The 21,351-nt window shown below is 35.6% G+C and overlaps 1 protein-coding gene across 2 annotated transcripts in view; it reads right to left on the bottom strand.

Annotated features, from left to right (window-relative positions):
• LOC129271205 (ubiquitin carboxyl-terminal hydrolase 24-like) overlaps positions 1-21,351 on the bottom strand; it is a 64,660-nt gene that overhangs the window by 5,378 nt on the left and 37,931 nt on the right. For both annotated transcript variants that reach the window (XM_054908580.2, XM_054908581.2), the window contains 19 exons: positions 16,322-16,466; positions 15,852-15,968; positions 15,393-15,620; positions 14,902-14,984; positions 14,080-14,218; positions 12,413-12,532; positions 11,575-11,789; positions 10,872-11,014; positions 9,836-9,971; positions 8,645-8,870; positions 7,836-7,939; positions 7,340-7,453; positions 5,700-5,919; positions 4,994-5,086; positions 4,225-4,336; positions 3,590-3,714; positions 2,168-2,281; positions 868-1,006; positions 128-282 (listed from right to left, as the gene is read on the bottom strand). In XM_054908580.2, the coding sequence (XP_054764555.2) occupies positions 128-282; positions 868-1,006; positions 2,168-2,281; positions 3,590-3,714; positions 4,225-4,336; positions 4,994-5,086; positions 5,700-5,919; positions 7,340-7,453; positions 7,836-7,939; positions 8,645-8,870; positions 9,836-9,971; positions 10,872-11,014; positions 11,575-11,789; positions 12,413-12,532; positions 14,080-14,218; positions 14,902-14,984; positions 15,393-15,620; positions 15,852-15,968; positions 16,322-16,466 (2,728 nt within the window). The remainder of the gene's footprint in view (positions 1-127; positions 283-867; positions 1,007-2,167; positions 2,282-3,589; positions 3,715-4,224; positions 4,337-4,993; positions 5,087-5,699; positions 5,920-7,339; positions 7,454-7,835; positions 7,940-8,644; positions 8,871-9,835; positions 9,972-10,871; positions 11,015-11,574; positions 11,790-12,412; positions 12,533-14,079; positions 14,219-14,901; positions 14,985-15,392; positions 15,621-15,851; positions 15,969-16,321; positions 16,467-21,351) is intronic.

Here is a 21,351-nt window from a genome sequence, read left to right as displayed (position 1 = left end):
TAACAAATGTTAGAAATCTAAAATGAATTTGGTCCTTGACAATTGAAATACAGGATATGGCATATACTTTATTGTAAGACTAGCTTTTTATAGAGTTCGCTCCGTCTTTCAGGGCTGTTACACTGACCTTCTTCTTGAGCCAGTTGACGGCCCAATGCCACTTCTGGGAGACCGACGTCAGGTATTCTTTGGCAAGTGGTGACTTGTTGGATAAATGAACCAAGAACTTGATGCACTGGTAGGACCGACGACTGTCGTTGCCTGTACAGTTCCTGATGATACCTGTAACATTAGGAGGGCATGGTAATATCAATGCTAATTCACTCAAAATTTACTAATTTTTTTATCAAATCTTGTTCCCAAATATATACTCCTGGTATATTTACAAGAGATAAAACATACTTTTATCTGCAAGTGAGATTTGGGGTATCTGATGTGGGGTTTTTGTTTTGTTTTTAACTTTAAATGTACATCTATTATGACAAAGAGACAAGCAAGAAAAGCATGGGAAGCTGTCACTACAAAAGAAATAAATTGTCTAACCCCAACATTTGGATAGATGAACTCTAAATGCTGCTGCTGGTAAATGATGATGATGATGCAAGATTGTTGAGAAAATAGACACTAATTTATTTTGAGTTAGCTCATTTCTTTGAGTGCAATTCCTATTCAATACTTTAAAATGATTTTTTTTTCTTAAATTTTCACATACCAAATATCACATTATGTTGACTCTTACAAGATAAAACAATTATTCTGTCATTGTCATGAATATCAGAACTGTTACATCTAACTTCTGTGAAGTTTTCTCCTTATGGTAATTCATATTTTTTTTAATCTTCTCCTACTACATGGTATTAAACTTACTGAATAAGCCATTGTTGTCATTGCCTTCCATGGCCAGTTTTAATCTTCCTAACTGTAGAGGATCATCAAGTAGTAACAGCTCTAGCAACAGTACAAAGATAGCCTTCAGTTCATTAGACGGTGCAGATGATACTTGACTCTGATGGGTAAAATCAACCAATCACATGACAGATTATTGTTAAGAATTATCATCTATACAGACTGTTTTAGCGATGCATTAAATACGCATATTTCGGTCTGCGTCAATTGCCTGTGGAGTATCAGAGCATATCCCTAAAAAGGACCAAAATCAGACAAATATTCCATAGGCTCTTGTACAAAATTTACCGTTGAGTAAGAGACCATATTCAACAGTCTAGTACGCATGCGCGAATGCGTGAAATATACAACGCGTACAACAATGAAAGCAATGTGATGCGCAGAATAGAGCACAATGGCACTCACTGACGTCATAATGAACTACATTTAAGTCGCATGTCAACGACAAAACTTATCCTAATGAAGTGATGATGCCATAATGTGATAAGTGATATGACTTGTTCAACCAAATTTCTCCCTCTTTTTTTTGGGGGGGGGTTGGGATGGGATAGATGATAATAATTATATTGGATGGCTTATTTGATGGAATACCAGAAATATTCCACTCATTAGGGCTAATATTCCACTTATCTGCGATTCATGGAATATTTGCCCAAACTCTTGGAATATTTCTGGTATTCCATTCTGAGCCATCCAATATAATATATTGTTTCATGGGAAATGTACTCATCTTCTCATGAATCCCAGGGTTGTTTTATAAAGCTCTTTGTTAGTTATGCAAGGATTAGTGACCCTTTCTTGTGCTTAATGAGATATCCTGAAATTTTCCATGTTGTAAGAAAATAGGATCATGTTCCCCTTATCAAACTTTGACAAAAATATTGCATTTTCTATTCCTTGTTGATAAAATGAAATTTAGTCTACATTGATCAGATTATTTAATAATCTTTACTAAGCTTGCTTTAGTCCATGATCAAAACCCTGACATGTGTAAATTGAGTTATTATCATTATTCATTTGGTGTCACCTGTGCCTGGGAGGCAAAAAGTGAACTGAATCACTATGACCTGCAGGTCTCTCCTCCTGATATAACTGATAGGAGGAGTGCAGGTGGACCACTACACATATTACCAAACACATGCATGCATTCTTCATTAGAAACCATTGGATCATTCAAAGTGCATGATAAGTACCCGTACATGGTCTAAATTTAAACCACCTTTACGAATTCAACCCAAAGAGCAAGAAGGTTTTAACTCACATGTATGATCATCATGACATTCAATGTGAATCCTTGGTTGCAGAAGCTACAGTGTAGTAACATATCAAGGATTGGTGTGGTTGAGGAATGGACTTCACGGAAAGCTAACACAGACTGTAAATAACAATCAAATGCAATACATCTGAGTTACATTAAAATAATCTTCTTCTTCATCTTTCATTCAACTACACTCTGCCACTTGCTAATTGTTATACTTTCTCATTTAAGTTAAAGATGAATTTACATATTTTCATATATCATAAACCATAGAAATGTAAATCTATCTTTCTACTGCCCGGTTGACACTCGCACGCATTGTGGTTCCCGCATTGACCCGCAATGATGCGTGCCAGTGCAGGACATTTTATGGCACGACTTGTCTGTACTAGTGCACGCATTGCCCCGCAACGTTCACGACATAGTTGCAACATGTTTCCACATTGCTTGCGCATAGTTCATGCACTGTCCCGATGTGCTTTCAGCAAATATTTTTGACACCCTATTCTGCGATGTATCTAAGCGCAAATTCAAATATTTAAACGTTCTGGTGTAGACACCCTCTACGTTCGTTGATCAGGACCACCTACACTGATCACATGGTCTGCACACAACATTTTCCGCATATCATTCGCAAACTATGCATGAAGTATGCTTGGCCTTACCTCGAGCGAAGTTCGTGCAGGCTCCACTCCACTTCACTAAAGCTACACTACGCTCCACCTACCCAAACTTCGGGACGGTGAACCATTTCGGATATACCGAGTGACAAAGGTGGGATGAAATGATGGTTTATTGCAAAAATTACAAAAACAAAAATATAACGAGAAAGATAAATAGCTTAATATCTTACTCTACACCCGTATTTCACTCCGTGTCCATCCTCCGGTTATCCTCAAAATTGGGGATTTTGGGCCAGTATCAAATTCCTCACACGTATTATTCACGGCCGATGTATGCAACAAACGTAGAGGGCAGCAACACACATCAGTGTTGCTATTATATTAGGAAGGTCCACTCGATATGCGCATACAATGTTTTGAAATGCGTGCAAGTGTCAACCATGCTTACCGACCAACATGTCTTTATTCATCTACATACCTATCTATCATATCTGCTTATCAATCCATCTTTCCACCCACCATCCATCTACAAAACTTCTATGGTTGCCCCTTACCTTTCTGTTCACTTTCTCTCCTTTTTTCATATTCTTACTCTATCCTTCTTTTCTTCCTACCCCCTCCATCTATTCACCCATCCATGTATCCTCCATCCATCCATCCATCCATCCATCCATCCACCCAGCCACCCACCCATCCATCCATCCACCCACCCAGCCACCCACCCATCCATCCATCCACCCACCCAGCCACCCAACCATCCATCCATCCATCAATCATCCATCCATCTATTCATCTGTCATACCTCCTTAATATATTTAAGGCAAGGTGGACCAAATAATATATGTCTCATATCTTCTGGGATGGGTAAGAATCTGTTCAGGTTCTCCAAGATCAAGATTGGTCTTCTCTTTGGCTTGGTACCAAGGTCTGGTAAAACAGAATACATTGGAACATTTTAAAAAAGATATCTAATTACTCATATAAGAAAAATTGAGAAAACAGCTAAAATTATTCATGCCAAACATTTGTCTGTAGTCAATTTCTGTGTATGTAACTCTTATTCCTACATGTACTAATTCATGCATGCATTCCTGATCACTATATGAGGCAGTTTCTTTGATAAATCACTAAAATGACCATAAATTAACTTTACCTTCATAATCCTTAAAGGATTCTGTCTAATCCAGAGACTACTAATTCTACAAGGGGGTGTTTCACAAAGATTTAAGTCTGACTAAATGCTCTTAAATCCCCAGCTAAACATGGTATTGAATCACATATAAGATCATATCTCCACGCTCATGGGGAACACACTACAACACATTTCTCAATAAGATTTACTCATTAAATATCATGTGCACATTGGTACTTTAGAATGAATTTTGGTCAGACTTCAACCTTGGTAAAACACCTAAAGCTCATGAATGTTTTACTCACCAACAGACCAATGTGGAGATACATCTGTGTGTAGGACCATAGCAGCAAGCATGGTATGAAGGAATCCAAATTCTCTGGTTTGGAGTGATGTCCATCGTCTGGTCTGAATGTCCTAATGACAAAGGGAGAAATCAGATGAATAATAATGATTGTTATTATGATGAAGGGGATGGGGACGGGGATGGTGATGATGATGATCATTGTCATCATCGACATCATCATCATCATTATCATCATCGTAATCATCGTCATCATCGTCATCATTGTCATCATCATCGTCATCACCATTACTATTACATCGTTATCATCACCCTCACCATCTTGATTACGACTACGACGACGACGGCGACGATAACGATGGCGGCGGCGACGATAACGACGTCGACGGTGGTGGTGGTGGTGGTGATGATGATGATGATGATGATAAATCCACATTGATTATGTGCTCTAGGCGCTGCGAAAAGGAAATAAGAGAAAAATAACATGGAGCAGGAAGGGACAAGGATAACAGAAACACAGTCATGACAATGAAATGAAACTACTGGAAGGCAATTTTAAACAAAAGGGTTTTTAGAGCAATTTTGAAACAATCGATGTTTGAAATACTACAAATGGCATATGGCAACTGATTCCACAAGGATGGTCCAGCATGTGCAAGTGACCAATCCCCCATGATTTTTTGGATTTAGGAATTTGATTTATAAATCACAAGCAACTTAAAAACAACCGAATTATTATCTTATCAGTATTATCAATGCGCATATCTTACCATGTCGTTGAGCTCCGAGGGAGGTCCTATCAGGAATGTGATGAGTCTATGGAAAGCTTTCCTTCTGAATAAATGTTCACACGTGTCAGATCCCTACAAGATAGACAACGGATAAAAGAGAAGAAGAGTTATTTCAGTCTCAACTCTTCAGTGCCAAGTTGATCCTGTATGAATGTACATATGCTTTCCTTCAGCAAAAGAAATTAATCCACATTGAGCATTATGAATCTATCTCATTGAATCTGGTCTGTTTCTTGGTCAGTGCAGTTTGGAGTGGATATTATATATATATATAATGTGATGTGCCTACTTCCCTCTGCTTTAGCTCACTATTTACTGTTATATATCCTGCTTTCTTCCCATCCCTCACTCACATTTAATTATTCTCCACTTTTCCCTCGGTATCTCTTAATTATTCCTTCTATCCTATCTATACAGTTCTGGGATACACTATTGTTCTAACATCTATGAAGTTTTACATCATATGAGATAATATTAATCTGAAAATTCCATCTTGTTTTATATATGATATGTATTTTCCCATTTGTACTGTACATAGATATATATGCTTTTTTTGTGTGTGTTAATGTTATACATTGCCCCAAAGAAAACAGTATCGTACTGACAGAACTATGTTGTAAAAGAATACAAAATAAATAAATGAATGAACAAATAAAATCAATGAAAGAATAAAATAAATTCTTACAAGCTCGAGGTACATGCTGAGCAGCCAAAAGTACTCAACACAGCTCCTGCAGTGCTCCAGGACCTCCTTGTCCAGGAGGGACAGTAGATGCTCCAGGATGGTGTCGAGGTGGACTTGGTGGGTGTCATGGCTCCGCTGGACAAAACACTGCATCACGCTCTTGACCATCTTAGCCATTGCCATACGGACCTCTTGGTTTGGACACTCTAGGAGGAATGCCCTGGAAATAAAAAAAAAGGTAGTGGTGGTTAGCCAAGGAGTCTACAAAATATTACTAACTGTAATTTTATCATACACTCTGTTCTTAAGGTAGGCCTGGTGGGTGCCATGAAATCACTGAACGAAGTATTGCATTCCACTTTGGATGATTTTGGCCATTGCCGTAATTGAATTGGTTTAGACACTCAAAGGGAAATGTGAGTGAGAAAAAAATGAACAGAGGTTGACCAAGGAGTCAAAATATTGATAACTGTACGTTGATGATACACAATGGTGTTGATGGTGATCTGGTGTAAGTTATGGCTAACCAGACAAATCAGAATCAAGAGGTGGCATTAGCTAGAGCCAGGGTGAATAATAGTTCCGAATTGTAGTGGCTGGAAAAGCACCCCATATATCTTGCTAAATGAAATGTGTATATATGAAAACTGTTCAAGGGAGAAATTGTAGATCTTTATAGATTCAATTAATATAATGAAACATATATATAAAAACCATCCAAGGGAGACAAGAAAAGCAGTCTTCATGATCAGGTGGTCTTTATAAATAAAGCAGTCCTTCAGGTTTATAATTTTGAGGAGCTCAATAAATCGCTCTCCTTATTTTTTTGAAGAGCTCAATTGAGCTCCTCAGAATCGCTCTCCTTGAGGAGCTCAAATAAATTTAATACAATACATGTATGATATATTGTAGATTTTTCTTAACATCGTATATGCAATAGCTGTGTAGCTATTAATCTGTGGTGAAACTGGGCCTGGGTCAATACGTTTACAAAATATCGCGCTCCTGCTTAAAAAAAAATACTGTACAAAAAAATTGCTAAAATTTCACATTTTACATCTTTAAATCAATGAAATGGCCATCTATTTTCCATGATTCCTTGAAATTATTTTGCTTTAGTTGAAAACTATCAGAAAAATGAAGAATATTCACCTTTTTCCCGACTCTGATTTGAATTTACACTCGGTAAATATATGGTGTTACCATGAAAGTCTACATATGGGACTACAATATTTACCGAGTTTAAAATCAAATCAGAGTCGGGAAACAGGTGAATATTCTTCATTTTTTCGGTAGTTTCCAACTAGATCAAAATAATTTCAAGAAATTATGGAAAACAGATGCCTATTTCGTAAATATAAAGATGTAAAATGTGAAATTTCAGCAACTTTTTGTGAAAGTTTTTTTTTTCTTTTTTAGGAGCACGATTTTTTGTTATCCTTATTTTTTTTAGGAGCACGGTAGGAGCGCCGGCGCGATCGCGCTCCTCAAAAATGAAGGTCTGATAAAGGTCCTATTGTCAAGTTAAACAAAATATGATCTTTATGGGAAGGTGGTCTATCTATGAAGGTGGTCCCTAAGTAGGTTTTATAGTATTTTTATCATTCAGAGACTAAAGCATCATGATGCAAATTGGTTACCTGAGGTAGTCTCTGCCTTGCGATGACGCCAAGAGCTCCAGAGCCCACTCACATGCTTCAGGACTGTCCCTGACGATGCTATCAATCAGGTCTCTCCAATCCTCAAGATCATACCTACAACAGCGTCATCAAGATCAATAGTTATCCTTACATACTCTGCTGCCTCATACAAATTAATATCCCCCCAGAAAATAAATGAATGAGTGATCGAGCGAACAAACGAACAAACAAACGAAAGAACAAATGCATGAATGAATATAAATTAACCAAAATGAAAATGTTAATATACTCAGTGAAATGGAACTTTGTTGAGGCTTGAATGCTATTATTCAGGCAATTCAGTGAAGTATTAGTCTGTCCCCCTGCTTGTAGGACCTTCCTGAAATTTTATGTCTGCTAACTAGTTCATATGAAAGGTTGTAATACCCTGAAATTATCATGTTTTGAGCATAAATGAGACTGATTTGATCAATTACAGGGCCCAACATCAACTTACCGTAGCTTCTTCTTCGTTCTGAAGAGAGTATTGAGAACAAAGTGCATGGCAAGTTTGATGCTCTGTAGGGCCATCATGCTGTAGGCTGGATGGTATGTCATATGCTAAGGATAAAATAAAAAGAATATTCTGTTAGAATACTTTTATACAAAAAACATAGAAATAAGAAGTATCCAGTACAAAGATGTGTCATTACCATGAATTTTCAAATCAAGTTAATGAGTGTATATAAATTTGAATAAAAAAAACACACTTGGTGCATAAAAACCTCACTGTATTTTACATACATATCAATATTAACTCTGTCATTAAGGTTGCCCTTTATTTCAAGCAATAATGAATCATTTTCAAAAAGGGCATGTTACTGAAACAAATATATGAAAAAATTTCTTATCGCAAATGAGAGATTTGTTCAAAGCTGATCCGTCATTGAATCAAATAAAAAATATCAAGTTTAAAAAATTGTTTATTGCCCTTGCCAGGGTACCAAGCGGAAAGGTAAATAATAAATCAATAAACCAGATTATTAATGAGAGAAATGTAATACTTGGAATCCATTCCCAAACATGATTTGTTCCTATATCAGGTATATCTTTGGCAAGCTTACAGATTTTCACAGATTACCTTTGTTTAAAGAAATACATTCAACTGGTTCATGTTGGTAAATTGATCTACGGCAATTGATCTACGGCAAATGAATGCAAGTAGTAATATATTCTAGACAGATGCAATAGTTGGCAGCATTATCACAAGACCTGATTCTTGAAACCAAATCGATCATCCAATCTCAAACATCAAAGACCACTCACCAGACTGCAGGATGCCAGTTTTCGGACAAAGCTGAAGTACTCTTGGTTATAGACCGCCCTGTTCCTCAAGAACTGTAGGTTCTCATCCTCTATCAGTCTCTGGATGGCTGCGGGCATTTTATCCATGAAGAATCCTCTCTTCTCGCCCTTGTGGACCAGAGCAGAGAGCTCACTCATCCTGTCGCCCGTTGGGGAGAGTTCAGGTGAACTGAGGCCATCCATACTCCTGGGAAGAAGAAAAGAGAGATAGGACTAAATGTCAATGGTTGATTTCCTCATAGCAATGATTTAGAGCCCTTGGTTAACTACATGTAAAAGAGGAATGGACCCAAAGGGTCAATGGGCAGTACTTTCACAGCAACCTCAATTTTATCAGCCTTATTCACCAAATCATTTTGTTAAAAATATGTCTCTTTCCTCAACTTTCACTAATCTTTGCACAAAACATATACCCAATTGATTTTAAATAGTAGAAAATATTTATATATATTTTTGAACTGATAGGCATAAGCAAAGTCTATTCCACAATGCCAGAGTCAAATCTGATCACGACCCTTTCACATTAAGTTGCTTTTATATTTTTTGCTATCCAAAGCTCCACTTCCATGGAAATCCTTGATTTCGATAAGCTCATCGAACATTGTTACCATGGCAGCTACCAATGAATGAAAAAGTTAAGGGCATTTGAACTGTTTAAAAGTAACAAATGTGGGTAATTTTTCTAATACCCAAGCAAAACTATATGTTTTATAAGATAGTGTTGTGGACCCTTGTTATTTGATAAATCGTCCTCATCTCAAAACCATATCAGGTCAACGGAACTAGTTATTAGTACCATTCATTAGTTAACAAATTTGGCTACTAACTAATTAAAATAAATGACTGGTCATGTAATAGATTCCAGCCAATCATTTGATTAGGATCTCTATCATCATTTTATAATTTACCCAAGAAATTTACCAACGTTGTGCTGCACTCAACCCAGGTGAGGTGAATGGGTACCTGGTAGGAATTTATTCATTGAAATGCAGCGTGCCTAACAGCTGTTCTGCTAAAGCCAGGGTAACTATACTGCATTACTGTAGAGTGCTTGAGACTTCTGATAAAGTAAGTGCTACATGTACATGAGCAAGTATTATTGTTATTATTAATGATGGTTATGCTACAAGGCCATGCAAGGTCTTTACTCACCCATGAATATCACCATGATGATATCCCTTGCGTCCTATTCTAGCCATTGGGTCTGGACTTCTCATACCTTCCATCTTCTCATAGAACAGCATGTACCCACTCCACGTCCTCAATCGATTCTCTGGTCCATATGAACCTGATGAATAAAAAACAAGAACAAAAATTGAAAACATTAATATCAATCTGCCACGGCCACTTTGAAAAACATCAGCTAAAACCATAAACTACTCATAAAATTGATTCTCTGGTCCATATGAACCTGACAAATAAAAAACACATCAAAAGTTGAAAACATTAATACCAATCTGCCACGGCCACTTTGAAAAACACCAGCTAAAATCATAAAATTCCTGGATTATTACCAAGTGTGTGTGCAATAAAGTGATCATCAATTATTTGTAATCATCATTTCTTTCAGTCAGATTTTTTCCCTCTTTACTTACTCTCACATATTGACAACTCTCAACTTCCACTTCTTTCTCTTTTGAGAATCCTCTTTTTAGACCAACCTTATTTCTTTCTTTTTCCACCATGTTTCCATCTAAACGTTGGTCTTCTTCTTCATGTCATCACGTAGTCTTAAATATGCCCACTAGTGTGATAAATAATTTTACGTTTCTCTCTACAACACTCATAACACATCATTCGCTAAGGAACAATATGTTTAGTATGAATGTCATTATTCTATGAAGGTACATGTATGCTGTATATTGTGGGGGGGGGGGTATGAAGTAAGCCTGTAGCGCTGTATTAGTTATTACATTTTTCTAATACTGATTTGTCCTTATCAATCTTAGGTCTTTATTCTGAACTTTAGTACACTAAACCCATGGTAAAAATCTAAGGTTCAGCTATGAGTAGCCAAATGTGGCAGAAAATCTTTCAAACTATATAATCAAATTATTGTCAAATATTTCTTGCAGCAAACCCTGAGACCATGGTTTGAGTTAGAGCACAGATCAGAATATGGGCCTTAGACTTTTTTTTCCATCATTAAACAGGAAATCAAATGTTGATTCAAAGGAATCATTCTGACCTGTTGTCTCATTGGACTTGGACCTAAAGGAGCCTCCGAAGCACTCAGCCTCGAGGGCAGCATCTGACATGATGAACTCTTCAACCTGCGTGTCGTTGAAGCGGAACCACTTTCCCTTGCTGATGTTAGTGATGGATGTACCTCTGTTCCAAAACAACAACAGACAAAAAAAATGATTACATCAAACATGCATTAAATTTTGTAAAAGGATTGGTTCAAATATATACATCATTTGTAGCATCATAATACCAAACATAATTGCTAGTCTAACCTAGGACTAACAATTCCTAATTATATTTTCTCAAAGCATGGTATAACTATGCAATAAGCTTAAACTATTAATACCAAACCAGAAAATCAAAGGAAAAGCAAGAAAAAAAATTAATCCCTTTGATACATAAACATTCCTCAAGGTTTTAAGAAAACTCTATGTTTCCCAAGAACTTAGCTGTTTTTCTTTTTCAGGAGAAACATTTCACATATTCAAACAAGGAAGTGTAACATAAAGATACACTTAACATTACATTCGACCGTAACTTTTTGTTAATGATTTGCTATAGACTTACAATGACAGACTTTGGGCTAGGGGAAACTGAGAAAAGCCGAAAATTGGATGTCAGGTCACATGATGCCCCATACAGTGTACCAGACTATTGGACACATCGAAAGAAAGAACATCATAATAATCAAAAGAATGACTTACGCCCTATCCTTTATAAAGGAGTAGTAATGGCCGGCATTGGCTTGCCCGCTGTGAACGACCACACCCACCAATTGGTAGAGATCATCAGTAGAACTCTGGGAGGAGACATTCCTCTGATAGTTCATAGGACTGGGTGGATCATCAGCTTGCTGCTGCTGCTCTCTACGTGCCATACCCTTGGATGTGAACGGCTCCATGTCCAACACCCATGGAAACTGATGTAATAGAGAATAGAAGCATTTCACATATTGTGATACCTGCACAGTATTACTCACTTTAGGTAACTCTTCCAAACCTCATCACATTGAAATGTCTGTCACTATGATCATCATTATTACTTTTTAATAATGAACATCAACATCGTAAAACATCAAAATAACTATATAGACAAACACCACCATTGCCATCACCCAAAATCAATAGAATCCCCCACTACAATCATCATCATTATGTATATTATCATCTACATCTATACAATTAAATTCATTAAAAGCTTCATCTCTATCATCATGATCATGATCATCATTAACATCATTATCATAATTACAAGTATATTCATCATCATCATCACAACCACCACTAGTACCATCAACAATCTTCACTATCATCATCATCATCACCAATATCATCATCATCATCACTATCATCATCATCATCAACATCACCATCATCATCATCATCATCACCAATATCAATATCATCATCATCATCATCACCAATATCATCATCATCATCATTATCATCATCATCATCATCACCATCACCAATATCATCATCATCATCACCATCATCATCATCATCACCATCACAAATATCATCATCATCATCATCATCTCACCTTGAAGTAGTCATCACACTTGAGAGCTCTCCCGGCCTCCCAGTCATATCCAAACCTCTTGAGCTGTATTACCAATACAGGTGGCAGTGTCTTTATGCATGTCCTCTTTATAGTATTCCTCTGTAATACATTGATAACCACAAGAAAAGTTTAGGAATTAATGCACGACCGGAACATGTTCTTAGGTGCTAATTTGGAACATTCAGTGCTACATACGAACATACAATTTCGTGAAAGAAATGGCCATCAGTCATGCATAACTTATGACCAGCTTTATGAAACACCCCCCCCCCAGACTTTAGTCGTGCATACAATACATCCAATCCAAAATAAATCAAGGAATGTACAAGAATAAAGAACCAATAGGGAGCTGCTTATGTAAAGTGATTGATGAAGAGTCTGGAAATGAAAGAAAAGAAATGAATTTGATATTTTCAGTGGATATATTATACATGTTTAGAAGAATATAACAGATGATGAACAATCATCATCATCATCACCATCATCCAGGGTGTGAGTAATCATCAATAAAAAGAGCTGAATAGTGTTGAAAACAGCTAAAATTGAAAGAGTTCCCATACTTTTGTACAGACGAAAACTGAAATAAACTGAAATAAAACTGAAACGAAAAGCAAAAATAGCTGAAATCAGCTAAAATTTCTCATCCCCCCTGAACATAATGAAGGGCCCTGGCCAAGGAGGATTATTCTATTGTTACTGGGGGTGCTGAGCATTGTCACAGCACCCTACGGCAACAATTGATAATCCACCCTGGCCAGGTCCATGTCATAATGTTAAAGGGGAATCCAGCCTTGGCCATAAAATGTTGTGTTGGGAGGGAGAAATATAAATGAAACAGAATGGTGAAAGTTTGAAAGAAATTGGACAAGCAATAAGAAAGTTATAGCTGCTTTAAAATTGAGATCACTAATACTATGTAGATTTCAAATTGGCAACTAAGTTAGTAAATTATGACAAGGGGCAAGGACAACTTTCCCATAGGCCATGTACTTTATTATCAGGGATTAGTGGTTTTCTCCTAAGTACCCATTCCCCTGGGGCAGTAATCTAAATGTAACCCAGGTAGTATATTGTTTTATGTCCTCATGAAAGAAAAATATAATTTGAAATAAAACTTTTTGGAAAAATGACATTTTAGTCATAATATGTATTGGAGTACATGGAAGAGTAGTCCTTGCCTTACATCACTATGACATCCCATATGCGGCCAATTTGAAGTCTCCATGGGTATCGTGATTACCAATATTTACAACTTTTAAAAATTCATAACTTTCTTGTTGTTTGTCCAATATTGTTCAAACTTTCACCTATCAACTTGTCTGATTTTTCTTTTCCTTATAAAAACAAGTTTTTATCTGAGTTGGATTCCCCTTTAATCATCATCATCATCGACGCTGTCGTCATCAAGATTGGCATCATCACCATCATCATCTCATCATCATCAACATTATCATCACCATCAGCATCATCAACATCATCATCAGCATCATCATCATCATCATCACCATCATCATCATCACCATCACCATCACTACCCTCACCACAAGAATTACAATTATGATACTAATAATAATAAACAAAACTGCAATGGGCAAAGCACTTGCACTTAAAAACTGTCTAGAAATTCAACTGTGTGCATTGTTTACCTTTTCATTGCACTCTTCACATAGATAGGCATTCTCCCCTTCCAGCATCTCACCCCTGACAAACTGCTCTAAAGAATCGTTGAGATTGTTGGATTTGACCGTCAGATTCAGAGCAAAGAATTCCTCTTCTCTCTCCTTCCTACATAGACGAACAAATAAACAATGAATTATAATGTAGTGTTTGGTATTTTTCACATAAGAGTAGCAATTCATGAAAAAATAATCGGTGATTTTCACTGAATATTGTTACAAGCTACTGAAATCCTTGCATCTGATTGGCACACAGCAAAATTGTGAAAATCACTATTTGTTTCTTAAAATACTCAACTGAAAGTACAATTAAAACTAGCCGTGTACACTAAGCACTTTCATGTTTGGTGTAAGTGCTGGTGTTGGCGTTTGAAGCATGATTTAGATTCCCTTCCATGGCTTAATCCAAGTTTATAAAAATAGTCCAAAAATCATGTTATTTAGCTGAACACAACACCAAGTGAGACTTGTCCCCAGTCTTATCTTTTACTTTTGTGCTGAGTTAATGTAAACATTGGCCCAATGCCGACACCATTAGGTCAGCACCAAACTTGAAATTAACCATTTTGGCAGGAACCTTTTGGTTTCTATGAAATTCACCTGGTTGAGTCTTCATAAGTCCAATAAAATCAGTTTAAAATAGAAAAGTAGCAAAATACAAATTAGTGAAGTAATTTGAGAGACTTCATTTTCAGAGGAGTATTACTTTTGTAACAAAGGCTATTTATTTGTATGCATGACATCACAATTATCGATAAATGACTGTAGAATCCTAAATTGCATAAAACCAACCTGTGAGGGCAGTCTTGACAGATCATTTGGTTGAGATACAGACCCTGGAACTTCTGTTTCATCACTTCTTTCTGACCAGATTGCTGCAAAAATATCAGATGGTAAAATTATACAAAATTATAAAATCATACAAATCTTTAAGATTGCAAAATCAGGGCAAAATATTATCAATATATACAATCATGCACTTTATTATCTTTTGGGAAGCTATTTATGGTATCATGGCCTTATACAATTTATATTTTAAAAAAAATTAAATATGAAGGACAAGGAAAGTATCTGAATTTCCAATAAACAACATTCCTCCCCTCCCCCCCCAAAAAAATTAATAATAATAACAAATAAATAAAACAAGATCGTACTAATAAACACATCTTTTTGCTATTCAATATACAATAACAGTTTTTGAAAGATCTTAGCAATGGATAGGGAAAGTCCCAAATTAATAAGGGGAGAATCCCTTTATTCAAAAGGGGAAATCCCTAACTCACCTTGAGGTACTCATCCAGCTGATCAGTGAGTATGGTGAAGAAATCAAAGGCATCTTGCTGCTCCCTGATGTTGACCGGCTCCCCCCAGAACTTGAAGACCTTCCAAAACCTCTCTGGCTCGTAGTACTGTAGCTTGCTCTCTAGGAGGTGACCAAAGACATTCTGCATCTGATAGAAGATACTGTCCTCTCCCTTCTCCTTCTCAGGGGTGTGGCCAGCTAGGATACCCTGAAATTTTTCATTACAAAAATTAATAAGATAGAAAGATGTTGGTGTGGGTATAAATAATCAGAAACATCTAGATCTTAGAAAGATATCAAACGTTTCTTATTCTCAGGTGTGACCTGAAAGGATACCCAGAAAATTGTATCACTGAAAGGAAAAGGTAACCTTGATGTAGGAAGGGGTCGTAACCATTTTACCATGACAAAGTAAAAAAAAAATAATTGAAATACTAACCTCCCTGATGCCTGGAGTCATGTATAGTTGTTGAATAACAGAGTTCATGTAGCAGGTAGCTCCTCCGTTCTTCAGACCAACATACTTAGTCATCCTACCTTCTACGGGTGGCAAGAACTTCAAACAGAAAAGGAAAAAATCAGAAAAAATATAATGAATATGAAAATATGTTTGTTGCCACAAAGCAGGTAGCACGTCCATTCTTCAGACCAACATACTTGGTCATCCTACCTGTACCTTCTACAGGAGGTAAGAACTAAAAAGAGACAAGCAAGAAGCAGACTAAGTATTATATAGAGTTTTTAATAGACCAAATGGGTTTAGCCCCTCTTGCATTAGACTATAAAGAAGACCAACTTTTGTACACAAATATTAATGAAATAGTCCCCCCCCCCCCCCCCCCGATATAGAGAAAAATCCATTTACAGTATTAAAGCTTGCAAATTATGTCCCTCATTAACTTGACTTACCTCCCACTCTTTGGCAATGGAAGGGTCCAACTGATGATGCATATTGATAAGCTGTGTTGCGATCCTCTGTAGATTGTACGGACAACCCTCGCATAGCACAACCAGTAACTCAAAGGCTGCTACACGCGATTCCTTACCAGATATCCTAAAAAATAACAACAAAAAATACACACATAAATGAAAAACAGAAACAATTATTTTGTTATCCTGTTAAAACTCCTAATTTACTCTAATACTTTAGAGTCATTCTATTCCTGATATGCAAGAACAAAGGTAAGATTTTAAATCAAGCAAAAAGATAAAAGTGATTGGCACCCAAGATCAGCCCGAAGGATAGATAAGACCAATTCAAATCTCTGAAATGACAATATTACAATAGGATATGATTATGACTTAAGGTACTTGTACCCAAAACATTGAACAACAATACTAAATCATTACATACAAAATATAATTATTCTTTTTAAAAATAAATACAAGAATGAATTAAAATCAATAACTGAGGTAGTGTGTGATCACAAGAGGAAATAATTTTACAATATTTGAATATAAACTTGTATGAAAATTAAGAAGTGGAAATGAATGCAAATTTCCTGACATGATATTTTCAGAAATCCTCACTGGATTCAAAATGAGTGAGGATATGCTTAGGCACCCCACAACAAGTCACCAGCCATTACAGCATAAATCAAAAACAACTTTTGAAACACCAACCCAAAAAAAATACTACAAAATAATTTCACCATCGCTAGAAAATGATATAAAATTACAAAAGTGCTCAGCGATTAAATGGTGACATGCCCACGAATATAGAGAATTATATGGAAATAGAGTCATTGGCATGTATTAATTCAATTCGTATTTATTTTTCACTCATAAAAAGAAATCAACAAAGTACAAACATATAAACAGATAAGATAGATGACACGAATATACATTAAAATCCAGTTAACATGAGTGAGGGCAGTGGCAAAAAAGGACGAGCCTTATAAACGCCAACCCAAGATACTTAATGAAATAAATTGAAATAACACAATTATACTAAAAATTAAGAAAACAAAATACCGTACAAACCCTAGACAAAAACAAAACTATGATACAAGAGCCTACGATATTAATGCAAATGATAATGATCCAGTAAAAAAGTCTTATATTTTTTTTTGAAAACATTTAGAGATTTACTGTTACGAATTTGGCAAGGAATGGAATTCCAAATGACAGGACCCTGATAAAATATTGATTGTTTATACAAAGAGGTTTTAAAAAATGGCAAGTGAAAGTTTGATGCATTCCTAGTCATATGCATGTGTATGGAACTATTTGTACAGAAATATTGCAACAGTGTCTTCGGTAAAACATTATTATGGCAAGAGTACATGAAAATTGCAATGTTGAACTTAAATATATCTTCAAATTTTAGTACTCTCAAATGACAAAATATTGGTTGAGTATGGGCAAGGTATGGGGCATGATTTATTATTCGTATTGCTCTTTTTTGTAAAAGAAATAATCTGTTGATATGACATTTGAAAGAATTTCCCCAGACTGGGTTGCAATAATTTAAATAAGGTAAAATTAAAGTATTATATAAAAGAATTAAAATCTCTCTAGGAAAGCTGCATAATTTGTATAATACACCAACATTTTTTGCAATCTTGTTACAGATGACACCAACATGTTCACCCCAAGTAAGCTTATTATCAACGATTACACCCAAGAATGTTAACGAAGACACCTCTTGAATCTGAATGTTGTTTAATTGAATATTTATATCAATATTATTTCTTTTTTTATTTGAAAAAATCATAAAATGTGTTTTGGAGATATTCAAAGTTAACTTGTTTATTAAGAACCAGTTGGATATGTTGTGTAGTTCTTTATTGAATACATTTTGTAAAAAATCATGATTTTTATGGGACATGAACATGCTGGTGTCATCTGCAAATAAAATACATTTGATAACACTTGATACGTTAGGCAAGTCATTGATATATAGAGTGAATAGAAGTGGTCCTAAAATTGACCCTTGGGGAACCCCACAAGTGATTTGTTGAAGTGAAGATTTATTGTTGGCAAGAGTGACATACTGTTTACGATTACAAAGATAACTTTCAAATAACTTAAGAACATTACCACGAATTCCATAATGAAACAATTTACGTAATAGTATTATGTGATCCAACGTATCAAAAGCTTTGCTCAGGTCAAGGAAAAGACCTATCATTGTTTCCTTATTATCAAGAGCATTTACTACCTTGTGAATAAAATCTATTAATGCTGAAGCAGTGGAGTGATTTTTCCTAAAGCCATATTGATTGTCATTTAAAATATTGCACTCAGAAATAAAATTGAATAAACGGTTGTATATACATCTTTCAAAAACCTTAGAAAAAATTGGTAAAACAGAAATTGGACGATAGTTTTTTAAAATTTCACGGGCTCCATTCTTAAACACAGGTACAACCTTGGCTATTTTAAGTTGATCTGGGAAGACTCCCATGGCAAGACAAGCATTAAATATAGAACATAGTGGTATGCAAATAATATGAACAACTCTCTTAAGAATTTTGATTGTTATTTCATCATATCCAGGACTTGTGTTATTCTTAAACCCACTGACAATTTCTATAATCTCTTTTGGTGTAATAGGCTGAAAAAATAAAGTTTTGTCGTTCTTTTTTATATAATCCAAAACATCAACACTATTATTGCACTGCCCCAGCTTAGAAACAAGGTTTGGACCTATATTGACAAAATACGTGTTAAAACATGCACTCATTGCGATAGCATCTGTAACTTCCTCATTATCATTTAGAAGTGACTTGATGACTTTTCGTTTATTTCGCTGACCTAGTGCTTTATTAATTATTTTCCATGTATGACGTGAATTACCAGTAGCAGTTTGAAACTTACATTTGTAGTAAGATAATTTAGCATATTTTATCATATTTGTCACCTTATTTCTTATGGTTTTATAAACGCTCTTTCTATATTCAGTAGGATTTTTTAGGTACTTAACATACATTTTATATTTCTTTTTACAAAGTTTATGCAATTCCTTGGTAATCCATGGTTTGTATTTCTGATTAATTTTTGCCTTACATGATTTTACAGGAAAACAATTATTATATACATTTAAAAAGGATTCTAAAAAAATATCATAACTGACACAAGGACTGGAATCATCATATACCCAGGAGACGTGCTGGAGAGCTTGACTGAATCGAATAATATTTCTTTCACTATAGTCCCTTATATTGCTGTTTACACATTCACTGGTTTTAACATGTATATTACTGATGGAAAAAATTGGAAAGTGGTCACTTACATCCGACAGCATGAGACCAGATAAAATGATGTTATCATCATCGTTTGTTATTATGTTATCTAAAACTGTGGCAGATCGTCCTGTAACACGAGTGGGTTTAAAAATTAATGGATGTAAAGAGTATGACAGAACAGTGTCAATAAATGTATTTACATAGTTAACTTTATTAAAACTTAACAAATCTATATTAAAATCGCCCAACAAATAAATAGTTTTCTTTTCATTGCACAACGTTTCAAGTATTGTTCTAAGTGAATTTAAAAACATATCAACAGATTGTCCAGGTGGCCTGTAGACTGTAGCAAGAACAAATACATTATTACACATACTCACTTCAATACATATTGCTTCTATATGTAATTCTTTCACACTTAAGTCTGGTCGACTTTTATATTCAATGTCATTTCTAATAAAAAAGCCTACACCACCTCCCCTTTTGCACGTTCTCCCTTGACCAATAAAAGTATAACCATTAAAATTATATATTGCAGTGAGAGCATTATCTTGTAACCAGGTTTCAGATAAGCCAATGACTGTGAATTTCAGATCCAAGCAGCTTAAAAATGATATTACATTGTCATAATTTCCTACTAAACTTCTACAATTAATGTGCATACATGAAAATAAATCTTTTAAAACAGTATCACTAAAGTTCCGGTTCAAATTCACATTAAAATCATTAGGTGTAAAATATGATTGATTACAGCTGTTAGTGTTACTATTTGCTGGAGTCAAAATCTCTGACAGAGTATTTACAGAATCATTATCAAAATTTTGAAACAGGCTCGGGACAGATAAAGACATAAAAGATGTATACTACACAAACAGCAACACAATATACACAGCTAAAATGTAAAAATCTTACTCTACCGATTTAAAAACACATAAAAATACAAAGTAAACGTATTATACATCAGAAAACATTAAGCTGCCAGGTTTTAGAATATCTTAAATACACATTATTATTTGTATTGCCTTCCAAAGATGAGGAAGAAGGAGAAGAGAAAGAAGGAGGAGAAAAAGAAGGAAAAGAAAGAAGAAGAAGAAAAAAGAAGACGAAGACAAAAAGATAACAATAAGAAAAAAAGCTAACATGCTGTTAAGTTATTCATTATGTCATTTTACAATTTCCCAAGATCCTCAACACAAGTGATCATTTTATTTGTGATTTGACCTCCTGAGTTCTTGACACCAGCAAAAATCCTTCCATCCGCAGTCCATGCTCGCAAGACCTTCTTGTGATGGCGTACATTATAGAAGATGCTCTGGTTGGTTTTTGTCAGGTCCTCGTTGATGAAAATACCTGTATCCTTCAGCTTGATCCTTGCTTTGATGAATTTTGATCTCGTGCGATACGAACAAAATTTTACGATGATTGGACGGGGCTCTTTCCTTTCTCCATTTCTAGCCGATGAGACTCTGTGTGAACGATCTATATCATTGACATCTAGTTCAATTCCAAGCTTTTCCGTGGCTAAGTTACAGATGATTTGATCAGTGTTTTCAGTAGAGCTCTCACGAATACCATGGACACGGACGCTGTTCCGTCGTGTGTACTGTTCCAGCAAATCAATCTTCCTATTCAGACCCAAGGTGCAATCCGATCTCTCCTCTTCTGAAGTTTTCATCCGAGCTAGCTCAGTTGATTGCTCCATCACTTTCGTCTCCAGCTCCAACAGCTTTCCCTCCTGCTCCTCGAGTC

The sequence above is a fragment of the Lytechinus pictus genome, chromosome 11, assembly GCF_037042905.1.
Source record: "Lytechinus pictus isolate F3 Inbred chromosome 11, Lp3.0, whole genome shotgun sequence".
NCBI lineage: Eukaryota > Metazoa > Echinodermata > Echinoidea > Temnopleuroida > Toxopneustidae > Lytechinus > Lytechinus pictus.
Note: the sequence above shows the minus strand (reverse complement) of the source record. Positions and strands in the feature narration are given on the sequence as shown.